Raw genomic sequence first — 17,948 nt, forward strand, 5'->3', positions numbered from 1 at the left:
CTTGTGTGAACATGGCACGTTGTCAGTCGCTTTATTGATTTATTGATTTAAGCAGAGGCTTATTTCTAGCACTTAACTACTGCTTCTGTGGATGGCAACACTGACTGTATGAAACACTGTATGGAAAAAAAAGACACCATTATGGGCACCTGGGTGGCTCATTTGTTAAGCATCTGCCTTCGGCTCAGGTCATGATCCCAGGTCCCTGCTTCTCCTTCTCCCACTCCCCCAACTTGTGTTCCCTCTTTCGCTGTCTCTCTCTCTGTCAAATAAATAAATAAAAATCTTTTTTTTAAAAAAACACCATTAAATAAATACTGAGGATGAGCTAATCATTCAACAAATACCTGTTGAATGTTTACAGTGTGCTTAGCACTCTTGACTATCCTGAATGAGCTCGGTGATCCCGAGGGCTGGAGGTGGCGGGGAAACACGGAAACTGGTGGCATGATGCCGTATGTTACAGTACGGCCACAATTCGGCCAAGATGGGGCCTAAAAACAGGGTGTTCCAGTAGCACACAGAGGGGCTCCTAGTCCACTTTTTGCCGAGGTCGCGTCCCAGAGGAGGTGATTTCTAGGTTAGACATCCAGGAGGAGTGAGAATAAACTAGGAGAGCTTGCCAGGTGGAGGGAACTGAGCATGTAGACGGTGAGTGGGAAGACGGCAGCAGCAAGAAGTGGGCAGTGGTGGGCAGAGGGGTGGGGGAAGACAGTTGGGAAGGGTAGTGGAGAGCCGTAACAGATGTGAAGCAGGAGAATAGGTGATTACATTGGTGATTACATTGGCTCTAGAACAATCACACAGCAACCAGAAGGGAGCAGACCTGGAGTTTGGAAGATCACTCAGGAGGCTCCTCTTGTAATTCCAGCAAGAGGAAAAGAAGGTGTGAACTTTGGATTGGCAGTGAAGGTAGAGAAAAGGGAAAAGACTTGAGACATATTAAGGAGGCAGGAGGTGTATGACTAAATGATTAAGTGGCTGTAAAGGAGAGTGAGGAGTAGAGGATGACTGCCAGGTTTCTGGCTTACAGGCAGATGGTAGATCAAGGCAGGAAAGGAACGAGAGCCTGGGGAGGGTTGGTGATGGGCACTTGACTTGGGGACCTGTCCAGTAGGCAGTTGAATATTTGGGATGTGGAGCACAGGAGAAAGATCTGGACTAGAGAGATGGATTGGGGGATCCTCCTAGGGAAACCATGTTGATCATAGAAACAGACAAGGCACAGCATAGAGCTCTGGGGAACCACGTGCTTCAGGTTAGAGCAGGAGTGGTTCCCAGAGGCAACTAAGAATGGCCAGAGGGGCGGGAGGAGAGCAAGGAGGACAGGCATCTTCCCATACAGAATTGCCTCACTCTTTTTAGTGTGATAACATATTACAAAGGGAGCCAAAAAAGTAGAGTCCTAGGACTGAGAGAACAAAACTAAATCTTTCAGGCATTTTCTTTTGCCTGGATAGATATTTTAAATTCATGAATGTTGAGAATAAAATTCTTCAAAGCATTTTTCTGGAGTGCATTTCTAAATATGGCTCGTGTCATTCTGAACCGACAAAAAACATGGAAATGGTTGGGCTTTGAACTTGACAGACAATAACTTCACTAATCTCCCTGAAGAATTTCCTGTGGTGTCTCCATATTATCAAGGGTAGATTTAGATTTACATTGTTACAGACTGGAGGGGAGAAAAAATTTCTGTGTTTTTTGCTCTGAAGAGGGAACTCTTTATGGAGTGGTTCATCTTTATTTTTTTTTAACAGCTTTACTGAAACATAACTCACATACCATACAATTCATCCATCTAAAGTATATGATTCAGTGCTTTTTAGTATATTCAGAATTCTACAGCTACCACCACAATCAATTTTAGAACATTTTTAATCACTCCAGAAAGAAACCCTGTATCCATTAGCAGTCATTCCCCATTCTTCTCATCCACCCCAGCCCTAGGCAACCATTCATCTACTTTCTATTTCAATGGATTTGCCTGTCCTGGACGTTTCATATTAATGGAATCATGTGTAGTATGTGGCCTTTTGTGTCTGGCTTCTTTCACTCAGCGCAGTGTTTTCAAGGCTCATACATGTTGTAGCATGGATCAGTGCTTCTCTCCTTTTTATGCCTGAATAATATTCCATTGCATGGCTCTCCTATATCTAGTTTATTCATTCATCAGTTGATAGACTTTGGGGTTGTTTCCACTTTTTTTTTACAATTATGAATAGTAAACTTCATACACAGGTTTTTGTGTAGACATGTTTTTCATTTCTCTTGGGGGTATACTCTTGCTTGGTTATATGGTACTTTTATGTTTAACCTTTTGAAGTTCTGCCAGACTGTTTTCCAGAGTCTCTGTACCTTTTTTGCATCCTCACAGGCAGTTTCTCCACATCCTCCCCAGCATTTGGTATTGTCTGTTTTTATTAAAGCCATCCCAGTGATTAGTGGTATCTTCGTGGTTTTAACTTGCATTTCCCTGATAGCTAGTGATGTTGAGCATCTTTTCGTGTGCTTCTTGACCATTTATATATCATTTTTGAAAGGTTCATCTACATTTGATCATTAATTTTGGCAAGGTGAATTAAGTTGCAAAACCCAAAACTGAAAGAACAGATTAACGTATTTGACTAGAGAAATGAGGGGTGTGTGTGTGCGCGCACGCACGTGTGCACACACGTAGTGAAAGATGCTATAAACAGATGTAGAAGATAAAGGACAGGCTCCCCCAGAGAAATAGCCAGCACTCTCCACCCACCTATACTCTTCACTCTACACCTGAGCTTGAGAAACAGGGTGCTTGAGATCCTGTTACCTAGCTATGACTTTGGAAGTAGAGACCATGATCTGTGCCTTCTTAAGTCCATTGATACTGCCACCATGTTGAACCATGTATCAGAATGTTTTTCCTTTTTAGGCTTAAGAATATACTATTTGGGGCGCCTGGGTGGCTCAGTCGTTAAGCGTCTGCCTTCGGCTCAGGTCGTGATCCCAGGGTCCTGGGATCGAGCCCCGCATCGGGCTCCCTGCTCCGCGGGAAGCCTGCTTCTCCCTCTCTCACTGCCCCTGCTTGTGTTCCCTCTCTCACTGTGTCTCTCTCTGTCAAATAAATAAATAAAATCTTTAAAAAAAAAATAAGAATATACTATTTTATGGTTGTACCACATTTTGTTTATCCATTCATCCATCGATGGACATTTGTCTTATTTCCACCTTCTGGCTGTTATGAATAATGCTGCAGAGAACATTGGTATACAGATATCTGTTCAAATTTTTGCTTTCACTTCTTTTGTGTATATACTGAGAAGTGAAATTGTTAGATCGTATGGTAATTATATATTTAAATTTTTGAAGCACTGTCCTACTGTTTTCCACAGTGGCAGTACCATTTTATATTCTCACCAGTGATGCTCAGGGTTCCAGTTTTTCCACATTCTTGCCAAAGGCTTATTTTCTGTGTGTGTTTTTTTTTCTTTTTATAATATCCATCCTAATGGATTTGTAGTGGTATCTCATTGTGATTTTGATCAAATCATCATGCTTCACCCTGATGATTAGTGACGTGGAGCATCTTTTCATGTGTTTCTTGGCCATTTGTCTATTTCTTTGGACAAATGTCTATTCAAGTCCTTTGCCCATTTTAAAATTGGATTGTTTGGTTTTTTGTTCTTGAGCTGTATGTAGTTCTTTATATATTCTGGATATGAATCCCTTTTCAGAGGTACGATTTACATGTATCTTCTCCCATTCTGTGTGTTGCCTTTTCATTCTATTGATAGTGTCCTTTGATGCACAAAAGTTTTCATTTTGATGAAGTCCAGTTTGTCTGTTTTTTCTTTTGTTGCCTGTGCTTTGGTGGGTTGTTGTTTTTTTTTTTTTTAAGATTTTATTTATTTGTCAGAGAGAGAGAGAGCACAGAAGCAGGGGGAGCGGCAGGCAGAGGGAAAAGTAGGTTCCCCGCTGAGCAGTGAGCCCAATGCAGGGCTCTATCCCAGGACCCCGGGATCATGACCTGAGCCGAAGGTAGACGCTTAACAGACTGAGCCACCAAGGCGTCCCTGTGCTTTGGTGTTTTATCCAGGAAATTATTGCCAAGTCCAAACTCAATTTTTTTAAAGATTTTATTTATTTGAGAGAGAACATCAGTGGGGGAAGGGGTAGAGGGAGAAAATATCCAAGCAGACTCCTACAGCACGGAGCGCGATACAAGGCTTGATCCCACGACCCATGAGATCCGTGAGATCAGGCTCTGAGCGGAAACCAAGAGTCGGACGCTTAACCAACTGAGCCACCCAGCCGCCCCCAAACTCATTAATTTTTATGTATTTAATGATTTTTGCTCCAGGGGAGGTTTTTTGCTTTGTTTTGTTTTGTTTGTATGCTTAAATTGTCCCATTATTGGTCATTAGTACAGCTTACTCTTCAGGTTCACTCTGAGTCCTTTTGACACAAGCCAGATTAGAGGGGTTCTTTGCTTTCTGACCTGATAAGAATTCCTGGCTTACCTTTTTTTGTTTCTTACCCCAGATCTAAAATCAGCCATTTTTATTAGGAGCTCTGATTTTTTGGTGGGAAAAAGAATTAGGGGCATTCATTACAACTGGAATTTGAATCCTTCTAGGTCTTTTCAGTAAAGTAAATATGTTCAGAGAAATTAAAAGGTAAATCATGATTTCAGACTGATATTTCAAATTCAAATGAAGGGTTAAAGGATTTTTATTTCTTTGATTTTATATTTATGTCTGTTCTCCTTTGTTGACAGTAACACCGGAGAGGTATAGTAAAAAACACTGTTTAAACTTCAGGTAATCCTTCTCTGTGTGGTTATGCCACCAATTTGATAAATAGTTCAGGTTCATTTGTCTGTTTTTTTATTTTTAGGGATTGTTTTCTTTTTGACTTTTATTTTTTAATTGTATAAAATATTTACTTGATTCTAAAGATAAAACTATAAAGCAAGGTAGATTGAGAGAATTTTGGCTTCCTTTCATTGCCTTTGTTCTTCTCTATACCACATAGGTAAAATTTTTATTGGTTTTTGATTTATCCTTCCATTGCTTATTTTAAAATATATAAGCAAATGTGTGCACCCTACTCCACTCTCATTTTATTTTTTCCCTTCTTTTTTACCTTAGCAATCATAATTCTTATTTCCAAGAATTCTTTCTTGTTTATGGTTTGCTTGCTTTTGTTTTAAGGTTGCATTATCTTATATCTCTCTGAGGATACCAGTTGGAATTTCTTTTCAGGGACCTAAAATATATGTTTCTTCTGGAGTCTGATCTGCTTTTCATCTTAGGTGTCCTTTATTGTCCTTTGGTTTTGGGGGTTTTTTTCCTACTGTCTGGTGATCCTTATTAATAAAAAAGTGGGTTGATGATACAGGTAATTGAGAAAATGTTCTTGTTTTTCTAGCAGTCTTTTTGCCTTGGTAAGAGTTGGTTGAGTGAGTGACCAGGAGTGAGAAGTGTGGAGGAAATCAGGTTGATGAACCTATTTCCCGCTCCTGATTTCTATACCTGCCTACTTAGAGCTGGGCGTCTCTCCAGCTTCCCCAGGAAAAAGGGCTCTGCCTCTCTGCCTGCCTTTGGCCCTGCATGTTCTGGGAAGTGTCCAACTCTGCTGTGGTCGTTGTATCATACAGTTCCCTCTGCTTTCTCTTCATCTTCTAGAAAGTAAGGAGCGTTTAAAGAGACTATATCCCTCAGCCCTTCTCATCACTGTTATGTTTTGATTCCTTTGTGAATGTCTTTACCGTTATGTCTTTAGGATTTGGGGCCAGTGGGAAGGTAAGTACATGTGCCTGTTTCTTTAGCCTGTCATCCTGAAATGAAGCTACTTTGTGCCATCCCTATTGCGGACAACAGGACTGCTTCTCATTCCCATTTTCTCTGTTGGCTTAATGACTGAAATGGATTTAAAATTGTTCTCTGTGTTCACAAGTCATAGCTATCACATCATTGAAGCATGTGATGCCTCCTACCCGAGGATACATAGATTTCTACTTAGTTCAGGGATCAGGTGACTTTACAGGACCTTTGTCTATACTTTTTTCCAGACAAGCAGAGCTAGCAAGGCTTGCTTACTTTCACTTATTGTATGGGAATGATAATAACAAGATCATCTAACACTCAGTGCTCAGTGTATGCCAGATATTATTCTACGTGCTTTATATGTATAAACTCATTGAACTCAATAACAGTAGTTACTGTTATTATCCCTATTTTACAGACGATGAAACTGAGGCACAGAGAGGTTAAAGAACTTGCCCAAGGTCACATAGCTGGTAAGTGGCAGAGCCAGGATCCCACCCAGTTAGTCGGACCCCAAGGTCACTCTCTTATCCACAGTACTCTCTATAAAGGGAAGCTCTTCAGATTTTCTCAGGCTGACCAAACCACTTTTTATATCTTGTCAGTTATGGGTATAAGAAAACCCTTTTATACTTAATCTTTGTCTAGTTTCAAGCATGTTCTTTGTTATTGTGTGAAATTGAGATTGCTGATGACTTTGGTTGCAGAAAGGAATGTTTTAAATGACATAATCAGGTCTGAGTTCAGTTTTAATCTATTGAGAATTTTAGCAAACTGCTGTGGTGTTGAAAAAATGTGACTTATCTCCTAAAATGTCCTTTTTAGCTATGTGTTTGTGACTCTTCAGGCATCATTAAAACTTATGAATAAATACTTAACTCTTATAAGTCTTGGCTATAGCTAACTTCTGGGGTCTTCACAATGTATATTGATTCCACAATACATATGAATGATGGGTTTATACATGATGAATATTTTCCCAGTGAAAATTCTTTTTTAAAAAATACAGAAATGTCCTTAAATGGATTGAACATATTTTAGTCCTTCAGGCTGGTAAATATGGGGGGAAAGCATTAGGAAAATATTAAGCATTGAGAAGAATTCCGTGTAAAAAAAAATTAACAAAAGGGGTGCTTCTGTGCATGTTTGTATGCATTTTAAACTTTTTGTTATGGAAATGTTCAGTCATACACAACAGTAGAGCAAATTATATGATGGGTCTCGTGTACCCATCACCCACCTTCCAACAGTATTTGTCAGGGGAAATGATCACTGCCATGAAGACAACTCCTTAAATGGATGTCACCACCTTTTCTGCTTATTATTTCTTGGCAAAATCCCATTTGAAAATGATAGAACTTGAATGGTATTTCAATTCCATGATGGGGCGCCTGGGTGTCTCAGTCGTTAAGCGTCTGCCTTCAGCTCAGGTCATGATCCTGGGGTCCTGGGATCGAGCCCCGCATCGGGCTCCCTGCTCTCCGTGGGAAGCCTGCTTCTCCCTCTGCCTGCTGCTCTGCCTACTTGTGCTCTATCTCTCTGTCAAATAAATAAAATCTTTAAAAAATAAATAAATAATATGTTCCTTATATCTGAAACTACTATAATACTGTATGTTAATTATACTTGAATTTAAAAATAAGTAAAAATTAAAATAATACATTCCCAAAGGGGAAAAAGGAGTAAATGATTCACCAGATGTAATTGTTCTCTTAAAGCATAAGTTTGTCTTTGTAAACTACACACTTCTAAATTATCACATGGATTGTACCTTAAATATATAGGCTTGAGCCTTTAAAAATCAAAATGAAATCTTGACAAGTTACACATGATGGAACTGTTGATATATTACATTAAATATACTCAGGGTTCACTACTTAAAGAGCAGCCTCTGTGTATCTTTTTTAAGATGTTCAGTAACTCTCTGATTATTTGTTTCAAAGGTTGATGTTTTTGTATATTAGATTTTTTTTAAAGATTTTATCCATTTATGGGGCGCCTGGGTGGTTCAGTCGTTAAGTGTTTGCCTTTGGCTCAGATCATGATCCCAGGGTCCTGGGATTGAGCCCTGCATTGGGCTCCCTGCTCAGCGGGAAGCCTGCTTCTCCCTCCCCCACTCCCCCTGCTTGTGTTCCCTCTCTTGCTGTGTCTCTCTCTGTCAAATAAATAAATAAAATCTTTAAAAAAAAAAAAAGATTTTATCCATTTATTTATTTTAGAAGGAGCAGGAAGGAGTAGAGAGGGAGGAATAGGGACAAGCAGACGTGCTGAGCAGGGAGCCTGACGTGGGGCTCCATCCCACGATCTGAGATCATGACCTGAGGCGAAATCAAGAGTCGATGCCCAACCAACCGAGCCACCCAGGCACGCCTGTATTTTTAGGATTTTTTAAGAAGAGGCATACCCCATTATGTTGGGGATACAAGTATTTCAAGCCGTGTATTTATATAGTCTATCCTCATTATTCTCAGATTCTGTATTTGTGGATTAGCTTACTGGCTAAAATTTATTTGTAACACAAAATCAGTACTTGTGAACCTCTCATGATCGTTGGTGAACATGTGCAGAGCGGCAGAAAATTTTAAATTGCCCAATGTGCACACCCTTGGCTGAGGTCAAACAAGGTGATATTCTGCCTTCTTATTTCAACTCAGATTATAAACAAGTATCCTTTCCATAGTCTATCTACTGCCATGGGTTGTTTTTGTTTTTGTTTTTTTTACATTTTATGCTTTATGTTGGCAGTTTCACTGTTTAAAATGGCCCCTCATGGGTGCCTGGGTGGCTCAGTCGTTAAGCGTCTGCCTTCGGCTCAGGTCATGATCTCAGGGTCCTGGGATCGAGCCCCACATTGGGCTCCCTGCTCCGTGGGAAGCCTGCTTCTCCCTCTCCCTCTCCCCCTGCTTGTGTTCCCTCTCTCACTGTGTCTCTCTCTGTCAAATAAATAAATAAAATATTTAAAAAATAATAAAATGGCCCCTCAGCATAGTGCTGAAGGGCTGTTAAGTGTTCCTAAGGTCAAGAAAGCGGTAATGTGCCATATGGAGAAAATGTGTGTGTTAGATAAGCTTCATTCAGGTATGGGGTATAGTGCTGTTGGCTGTGAGTTCAGTGTTAATGAATTAACAATATATATTAAATATCTTTGAAAAGAACACGCATAAAACAAGGTTATGTATTGATTGCTTGATGAAAATGTTATGACCAGAGGCTCATAGGAATTTAACTCTGTATGTCTTCTAAGGGAACTGATTCAGTATTTGCGAATAACAGTTTACGTGGTGACCTTATATAATATAACTACTGTAAATAATGAGGTCAGCTGTATGTGATGAGTTGCTTTCTTGCTGCTTTCAAGATTCTCTTTGACTTTAGGCAACGTGATTATAATTTGTGTTTATCCTACTTGGAGTTTGTTGAGCTTCATGGATGTGTAGATTCATATTTTTCATCAAATTTGAGAAGTTTTTAGCCCTTATTTCTTCAAATATTCTTTCTGTACCTTTTTAAAAATTTTTATTTTATTTAAATTGAACAAATTAACATATAATGTATTATTAGTTTCAGAGGTAGAGTTCAGTGATTGTGCCTTTCTCTCCTCTCTTTATGGGAATCACATTATATGCCTGATGGTGCCCCACAGGTCTCTGAGGCTGATTTCTTTTTTCTTCATTCCTTCTTTGTGCTCCTTAAACTGAATAATCTTGATTTATGTTCAGGTTTGCTGACTCCTGCTCAAATCTGCAGTTGAACCACTTAGTGCATTTTTTTTTAAAGATTTTATTTATTTATTTGACAAAGAGACACAGCGAGAGAGGCAACACAAGAATATCAGTTATATTTTTCAACTCCAGAATTTCTTTTTGGATCTATTTTTTAAATACACCTTTTATCTTTTATTAGTATTCTGTATCAGCTGAGACAGCACTGTCATACTTTCCTTTAGTTCTTTACATCTGCTACATATGTTACATGTTCTTTCAACATATTTTTAAGTAGCTGATTTTAAGTCTTTGTCTAGTAAATCCAGTTTCCTCAGGAATTGTTTCTGTTGTTTGTTTTCCTGTGTATGGGCCATACTTTCTTGTTTCTTTGCATGTCTTGTAAACTTTACTTGAAAATTGAAAATTTTAAATGATATAATGGGGGAACTCTGGAAAGCAGATTTTCTCCCCTTTCCAAGTGAGCTCCATGTCCGTTCAAATAGAGAAGTGGGATCTTCCAGGGAACCACCAGACAGGTCAAATAATGATAATTTCCTGGAAATGAAACTTTGAAGGAGCTCTAGCCCAGTTCTCCCTCTGGCGGTGAAGGAGCTCTAGCCCAGTTCTCCCTCTGGCGGCCGCCTGCCTTCTGGTTTTCACTGCAAATGCTGCTGTTAGTTTTCAAGGCTACTGCAGAGTTAGAGAACAGGGAAGGGAACTAGGTCAAGTTAAAATGCTTGCAAAGCTCACTATTCTTACTGAAATTCAGCTGTTTTTCTAGAATAAATATTCCCCCAAATTGTTGTAAGTCTCCTAATTTCCAGAGTTTGGAAAAAGTTGATTCTGACCATTTTTGCCAGTTTTCTTACTGTTTTTATGGAGAAGAGAATTTTTTGAGGTCTTTACTCTGCCATTTTTGATGACATCATTCCCCTCCCCTTCCTTTTCCGGTTTTTATTTTCATGAATCTGTTGCTCTCTTCCTAATAGTGAAATTGCAGTTTAGATTAGGTCTGAATCTTAGAGTTTGCCAAAGCCTTTAATCTAGGACTTTTCTTTACACCCCAAGTTAGTCATGTAAGCACATACATTTCTGAGTAGTGCAGTGCACATATTCTTGGCCCCACTGCTTTATTGTAAAGAAGGAAGGAGATTTGAGTGACACTGGCCATTCAGTAATCTCTGTCTTGCTCCCTCTCAGGTCCCCCCTTTCCCCCACCCTCAGTGCCGTTCCGCTTAGAGTGACAGTTTCCCTACCCAAGCTTCCCTCCTTTCTGTGCTAGTTAACTCTTTGTTTTTTCCTTTATTTTTTTTTTACTGAAGAATAATGTAGGAAAGTACACAAAGTATACTAACAATATTTGATTTTTTTTTTTTACCTCCAAGTAAACATGCAGGTAATCACCGCCCTGGTTAGTCAAGAGCTACCCACAATGCTGCAGATCTGCCCAGTAACCGTGGGTCATTTTTCAGAAGTAGCATATCAGACCTTTGTTCATCTATTCTAAGTAAACATTTCTGGAGGCCAGTAGTATATGTGTTTTCCTATTTCTCTCTTTTTTTATTGATACATAATTCACATGCCATAAAATTTACCATTTTGGGGCTCCTGGGTGGCTCAGTCAGTTAAGCATCTGTCTTTGGCTCGGGTCATGATCCCAGGGTCCTAGGCTCCCTCCTCAGCAGGGGGTCTGCTTCTCCCTCTCCCTCTGCCCCCCCCCAACTTGTGCGCTTGCTTGCTCTTTCAAATTGATAAAATCTTTTTAAAAAATTTACCATTTTAAAGTGTGAAATTCAGTGGGTCTTAATGTATTAACAAAATTGTATGACCATCACCACCATCTAGTTCCAGAACATCCTTATCACCCCAAGAAGAAACTCTGTGTTAATTAGCAGTCATTCCCCATTCCCTTCCTCTCCTCAACTCCTGGCAGTCATTAATCTACTTTTACCTGACTCTGTGGAATTGCTTTATCTGAAGGTTTGATGTCAGTGGAATCTCACATTATATGGCCTTCTGTGTCTGGCTTCTTTCACTTACCATATATTTTCAAGGTTCATCCACAGTGTAGTATTAATCAGTACTTCATTCCTTTTTATGGCTGAATAATGCTGTATGGCTATACCACATTTTGTTTATCCATTTATCAGTTGATACACATTTGGGTTGTTTCCATTTTTTGGCTATTATGAATAATACTATGGACATTCATGTGCAAGTTTTTCATTTATGATTTTATTTAGTTGTCATGTGCAAGTTTTTATATGAACTTAGGTTTTCAGGTTTCTTGGGTACATACCTAGGAGTGGAATTTTGGGGTCATATGGCAACTCTCTTGAACGTTTTGAGGAACTGCCAAATTGATTTTCACAGTGGCTGCATCATTTTACATTCCAGCAATGTGTGAGAATTCCAGTTTCTCCACATTGTTGCCCACATTTATTTGTTATTGTTGTTGTTGTTGTTTTTTATTGCAGCCATCCTAGCATGTGTGAATGGTTTTGCTTTGTATTTTCTTGATGACCAACCATGTTGCACATCTTTTCATTTGCTTTTAAGATTTATTTATTTATTTTAGAGGGAGAGAGAGTGTGCAAGCAGGGGAGGGGCAGAGAGAGGGAAAGGAAGAGAATCTCAAGCAGACTCCCTGCTGAGCATGGAGTCTGACACAGGGCTCAATCTCAGGACACTGAGATCATGACCTGAGACAAAACCAAGAGTCAGACATTTAACCGACTGAGCCACCCAGGTGCCCCTTAATTTAAAGGTTATTTTGTTGAATTGAATTTGTATATTCTGGATACTAGAACTTGAACAGTTGTATGATTTTCGAATATATTGAGAGAGAGTATGCGTACATGCACTGGCAGGGGGAGGGGCAGAGAGAGAGAGAGAGAGAGAGAGAGAGAGACTCTCAAGCAGGCTCCCTGCTGAGTGCAAAGCCCAGCGCAGGGCTCAATCCCAGGGCTCTGAGATCATGACCTGAGCCAAAACCAAGAGTCCCATGCTTAACTGACAGAGCCACTCGGGTACCCCAGGTTTTCAAATATTTTTGTCCATACTGTGGGTTGTCCTTTCACCTTGATAGTGACCTTTGATGCACAAACATTTTTACCTTTTTTTTACATTTTTAATTTTTTTTTTTTAAGATTTTATTTATTTATTTGACAGAGAGAGACACAGCGAGAGAGGGAACACAAGCAGGGGGAGTGGGAGAGGGAGAAGCAGGCTTCCCACGGAGCAAGGAGCCAGATGTGGGGCTCGATCCCAGGACACTGGGATCATGACCTGAGCTGAAGGCAGACAATGACTGAGCCACCCAGGCGTCCCCATTTTTAATTTTTTTTTAAAGATTGTATTTATTTGAGAGAGAGAAAAAGCATGAGTGGAGGGAGGGGCAGAGGGACAAGCAGACTCCTGCTGAGTATGGAGCCCGCCACAGGGCTCCATCCCAGGACCATGAGATCATGACCTGAGCTGAAGTCAGACACCCAAGCAACTGAGCCACCCAGAAATCCCAAAATATTTTTAATTATGATGAAGTTCAACTTACCTATTTTTTTTTTTTAAAGATTTTATTTATTTGTCAGAGAGAGAGAGAGACCACAAACAGGGGGAATGGCAGGTAGAGGGAGAAGCGGGCTCCTGATGTGGGACTCAATCCAAGGACCCTGGGATCTTGACCTGAGCCGAAGGCAGACGCTTAACCAACTGAGCCACACAGGCGTCCCACCTATTTTTTTTGTTGTTTGTACTTTAGATGCCATATCTAAGAAACCATTGCCTAATCCAAGATCACAAAGATTTCCACCTGTGTTTTCTTCTGGGTCTTATAGTTTGAGTTCTTCCTTTTAGGTCTGATTCATTTTGAGTTAATTTTTGCATATGGTATAGGTGGGGGTCCACCTTCTTTCTTTTGCATGTGGATATCTAGTTCTTCCAGCACCATTTATTGAAAAACTATTCTTTACCCACTGAGTGGCTTTGGCATCTTTGTCTAAAATCAGTTGACCATAATTGTATGGTTTATCCTGGACTCTCATTTCTATTCCATTGATTTATTTATCTTTCCTGATGTCAGTACTCTGCTGATTATTATAGCTTTGTAGTAGGTTTTCAAATCAGGAAGTGTGAATCCTCCAACATATTTTTTTTTTCCAATATATGTTTTGGCCATCATGGGTCCCTTGCATTCCCATATGAATTTTAGGATCAGCTTGCCCATTTCTATTAAAAAAAGGTGGTTCAGATTTTGATTTTGAATTTGTAGGTGAATTTGGTGACGTATATTTTTAAGCATTATAAGTTTCATTCAGATAAATTTTGGAAACATGTAAAGTGAGAAAAAGTATAATGTTATGGTGCTTTCTTTAAAATTAGGTAAGTAGATGAGTCTTACTTGGCCTTCTAGGACCAACTAACAGAGCAGTGGGAGTGGACTCTCAGGGCCAGAGGCAGCGGTGTGCAACACAGAAGGAAGAAAGTGCTCCTCAGGACTGCTCAAGATGCTCACTCTAGCCGGCTCAAGGCAATGGTTTTCTTTCACATACTTCACAGTTTCTGTATGAACAACATTCCTGTTGAGGCCATCTGTTGTACATCAGAATTTGTAAAGCTACACTGATTACAATAGAGCATTTGGGTAGGGATAGATAAGATTTCTTTATTGTCATAAATTTGAAAAAAGACCTTTTGGGAACAGATTTCTTACAAGTAGTCATTTGATATGTTGTTTCTTGAAAAGTTTTTGAAATTTTTTTGAGTCAAGATCCTCTTGAATCGGAGCTGCAGATGGCCAGTTTAGTTGCATTTACATGCTAGCTGGGTTAGGGTTGCTACACTTTCAGGGTACGTGTTTGTATCTCTCATCTCTTGCTCTTTTAACCCCCCTACCTTCCTGGGTTCCTTGTGCGATCGATGGTGGAGGCATGGTAGTTGGCCATGATGAGGGACAAAGTGTGACTTGTATTTTTTTTTAATCAACCAAAAAGGAAGACGGAAAGAAAGAAAACCTAGTTATCAATAAGTAGTCCAAACTATATCGAGATATCACATGGTTTGAAGTTCAGTGTAGACTAAATATAACACTCAGTAAAATAGACTTGAACTCGTGTTATGTTTGAGAGAACGGAGAGTTCAGGCAAATGGGAACCCCAATAGTAGCTCTGTGAGAAGAATCCCACCACTCCACTGTTGGAGGTATCAAACTATTACCGCACATGTCCAGACGTTGCTCTTTGAACCTATCCAGAGCCAGGGGTTCTACAGGAGCTACCCCCGGGTGTAAGAACGGGCACACCCTGCCAGGCTTCTCTTTGAACATCCAGAGGGAACCTGGGAGAGGGTGAGGAGAATCCTGTCTGCAGACCTCCTGTCAGCCACTCACCACTCCAGGCTCTGTCCGTGCACTGCACTTTGGCCGAGCTGGGAATCCTGAGCGGACCCCATGCCATGCTGCTTCAGGGCCTTGCTGTCTGTGGTGGTCCTTTGACCTGGTGAGCCCCACCCATCCCTTTAGCACTGGTCAAAACCTATCCTACGGTTGAGGCCTCCCTCAAAGTAACATTTCTTTTATCACAGCCTTCCCGATTTCTCCCTCTCTGTTCTAGTCCCCCTTAAAGTGTTGGGAGTGCTGTGGTTGCTGACAGCCCTCCCCACGATCTGGGTACTCTCCTGATCCTCTTGCCGATTTATGAGCTCTTTTAGGAGGAGTCAAGGGTATGCCGAACACAAACACGAGTTCAGGCCCCATTAGCCTCAGCTTTGGAGTGGTTGGTGTGGAATCAAACTTTTTTGGTTGCACTAGTTTTATACGACTTAAGGAATTTTCTAGTAGTCATGTCATAGTTGAACTCTCACTGTCGCACCTGCTTTGGTAAGGTTATATATGATTTCTTACTTCAAGCCCGCCTTGTGGATTGCAGCATTTCAGGAGTTAATGTTTCGGAATTACTCATCATCCTGTAACTTTCCTAACTTTATCTTATTTTCCCCCCTCACAGGAAATGACTTAGAGGCCTTACAAATACATCTGTGCATTCTTGCTTCAGACTTTACAATTGAGGGCCAACCCAGTCTTGGAAGCACCTCTCGTTACTGTTACAAGGAAACTGCTACCTCAGCAAACAGAAGGAAAGGAGGAGAAGACTTATAATAACAAATGCCATTTTTAAGAAAAACACTTGTTTTCAGAAAACATTAAAGGAAACTTGGAAATTTTTCGCATTGAGAATAAGATTTGCAGGTGAATGGATTTGGCAGGCGGGCTCTGTCAAACCTCCACAGCAGTTTGATCTTCCTTCCTAAGGACTTAGTGTGAAGTAACTGTACTGCTTTTTGAATCGCTGTTGATCAGCTTGTGGGTTTTTGGGTTCTAATTTTTCTGGTATATTGAAGATACATTATATTACATTATATTACATTTTTTAAAGTTAAGTTATTTTTCTGCCATTGTAAATACAAGTATCGAAATATTCTTGCAATGATAGGTAAACATTTTTCTCCGCAAGCATATCTTTTTATTAAGAGAGCGGAATGCTAACAGTTCTTATACAGCATTTTGGACACACTTTTATTTTTTTGTCAGAGGTCCCGCCTACCCTGAAAATATTACTTACATAAACCCATCGTTCTCCCATCGACGTTGGATCACACGGTCACCTGCCTCATGGAAATGCCTTTTTCAAAACTTAGATTTGCAGAACTCCACTATTTTTATACCTAGCTACAGTTTCAGGGGGAAGAAGAGGAATCTGAACCGGGGGAAGAAGAGGAATCCGAACCGTGCCCCGCCCACTGGGACAGCTCCCCCTCCCGCATGTATTGCTGCAGTGCCCAGGACAGTAAAATGGACTACAAGCGGCGCTTCCTGCTTGGCGGGTCCAAGCAGAAGGTGCAGCAGCACCAGCAGTACCCGATGCCTGAGCTGGGCCGAGCGCTGAGTGCTCCCCTGGCATCGGCGGCCCCCGCGGCCCCCCTGGGCAGTCTGACCGCTGCAGGCGGCTGCCACCATGCCATGCCCCACTCCACGCCTATCGCCGACATCCAGCAGGGCATCTCCAAGTACCTGGACGCCCTCAACGTCTTCTGCCGGGCCAGCACCTTCCTCACAGATCTCTTCAGCACTGTGTTCAGGAACTCTCACTACTCCAAGGCAGCCATGCAGCTTAAAGATGTGCAGGAGCACGTCATGGAAGCAGCCAGTCGGCTGACTTCAGCCATAAAGCCCGAGATTGCCAAGATGCTGATGGAACTCAGCGCCGGGGCCGCAAACTTTACAGACCAGAAGGAGTTCAGCCTCCAGGACATTGAGGTAGGGTGCCTTCTGTGTCATACTTGGGTAGGAAAACATGTCCCAGAGGTAAGTGAGAGTGTCGTCTTCGTGGTTTCCCAAATTACTATAATCGTGATCTCCATCTTCTTTCTGTTGATACTCTGTCCTTGTAAAAAATTGGTGCATGTTGGGGCGCCTGGGTGGCTCAGTCGGTTAAGCGGCTGCCTTCGGCTCGGGTCATGATCCTGGGGTCCTGGGATCGAGCCCCACGTCTGGCTCCCTGCTCAGTGGAGAGCCTGCTTCTCCCTCTTCCTCTGCCTGCCACTCTGCCTACTTGTGCTCTCTCTCTATCTCTCTGTCAAGTAAATAAATAAAATCTTTAAAAATAAAAAATAAAAAAATAAAATTGGTGCACTCCAGGTTCTGAATTGCTTTCGTTTCAAATTAAGTAGTTCAAAGACTGTGAAACAAACCAGCAAATCAGCCGGTATTTTATGTTCTTTGCATTTTGAAGGTGAAACTTAATTTCCAAATAACATCCTGCTAAAAGTACCTAATGGGGACTGAGATTTCTAAATATGATTATGAACTGTATTTGTGAGTTGTCATTCTATAGAACCATTGGTTTAATGTAGAAAGTTCACCCATGTTTACAGGATAAATTATTTTTCCAGTTCTACATTCATAGTTGTTCCCATTTTGTTGTGTTTGATTCTTACTCAGTACATTTCTTAGGGTCTTTGATAATCAAAGTGAAATATCCTCCCTCTTTCAGGGCTCTAGATTAGAATGTAAGATTAGAATACAGTTTTCATTCAGAATAAAGATGACCTTTTTCCTTCCTTCATTTAGGAAATCATTTATTCAGCTGATCTGCTGCCAGATTAGTGTCACTAGTGTAACTGCTAAATTTTAAAAATTATTGTTATCTGCTCAGAGAGTTCTTCTGAGTTTGATGTCTTGAGTCCTTGTACATTTTAGCAGCACATCAGAGGTTAGGTTCTTGAATGCTAGGAGAGAGAATGTCCCTTTCCCATCCTGGGGGTGAATTTGATTTTAGGAAATCACATCTTCTGAGCCAACTCTGATGGCTGGGGTAGCTAAACAAGCTAATTTATACTGCTGTGGGTTTAGGGGGAAAAAACGGAGGCTGTTAAGTAA

The 17,948-nt window shown here is 40.8% G+C and overlaps 1 protein-coding gene across 5 annotated transcripts in view; it reads left to right on the top strand.

The window, feature by feature from the left end:
* The window catches only part of KIAA0355 (KIAA0355 ortholog), a 79,675-nt gene that overhangs the window by 12,630 nt on the left and 49,097 nt on the right, over positions 1-17,948 (top strand). For 4 of the 5 annotated variants that reach the window (XM_032390440.1, XM_032390445.1, XM_032390444.1 and 1 more), the window contains exon 2: positions 15,517-16,826. In XM_032390440.1, coding sequence (XP_032246331.1) covers positions 16,332-16,826 — 495 coding nt within the window. In that variant the 5' untranslated portion in view covers positions 15,517-16,331. Of the gene's footprint in view, positions 1-6,228; positions 6,284-15,516; positions 16,827-17,948 lie in introns of all 5 variants that reach the window. The other variant, XM_032390441.1, reaches the window with a different exon arrangement.

Source organism: Phoca vitulina, unplaced genomic scaffold (assembly GCF_004348235.1).
Source record: "Phoca vitulina isolate PV1807 unplaced genomic scaffold, GSC_HSeal_1.0 scaffold58, whole genome shotgun sequence".
Lineage (NCBI taxonomy): Eukaryota > Metazoa > Chordata > Mammalia > Carnivora > Phocidae > Phoca > Phoca vitulina.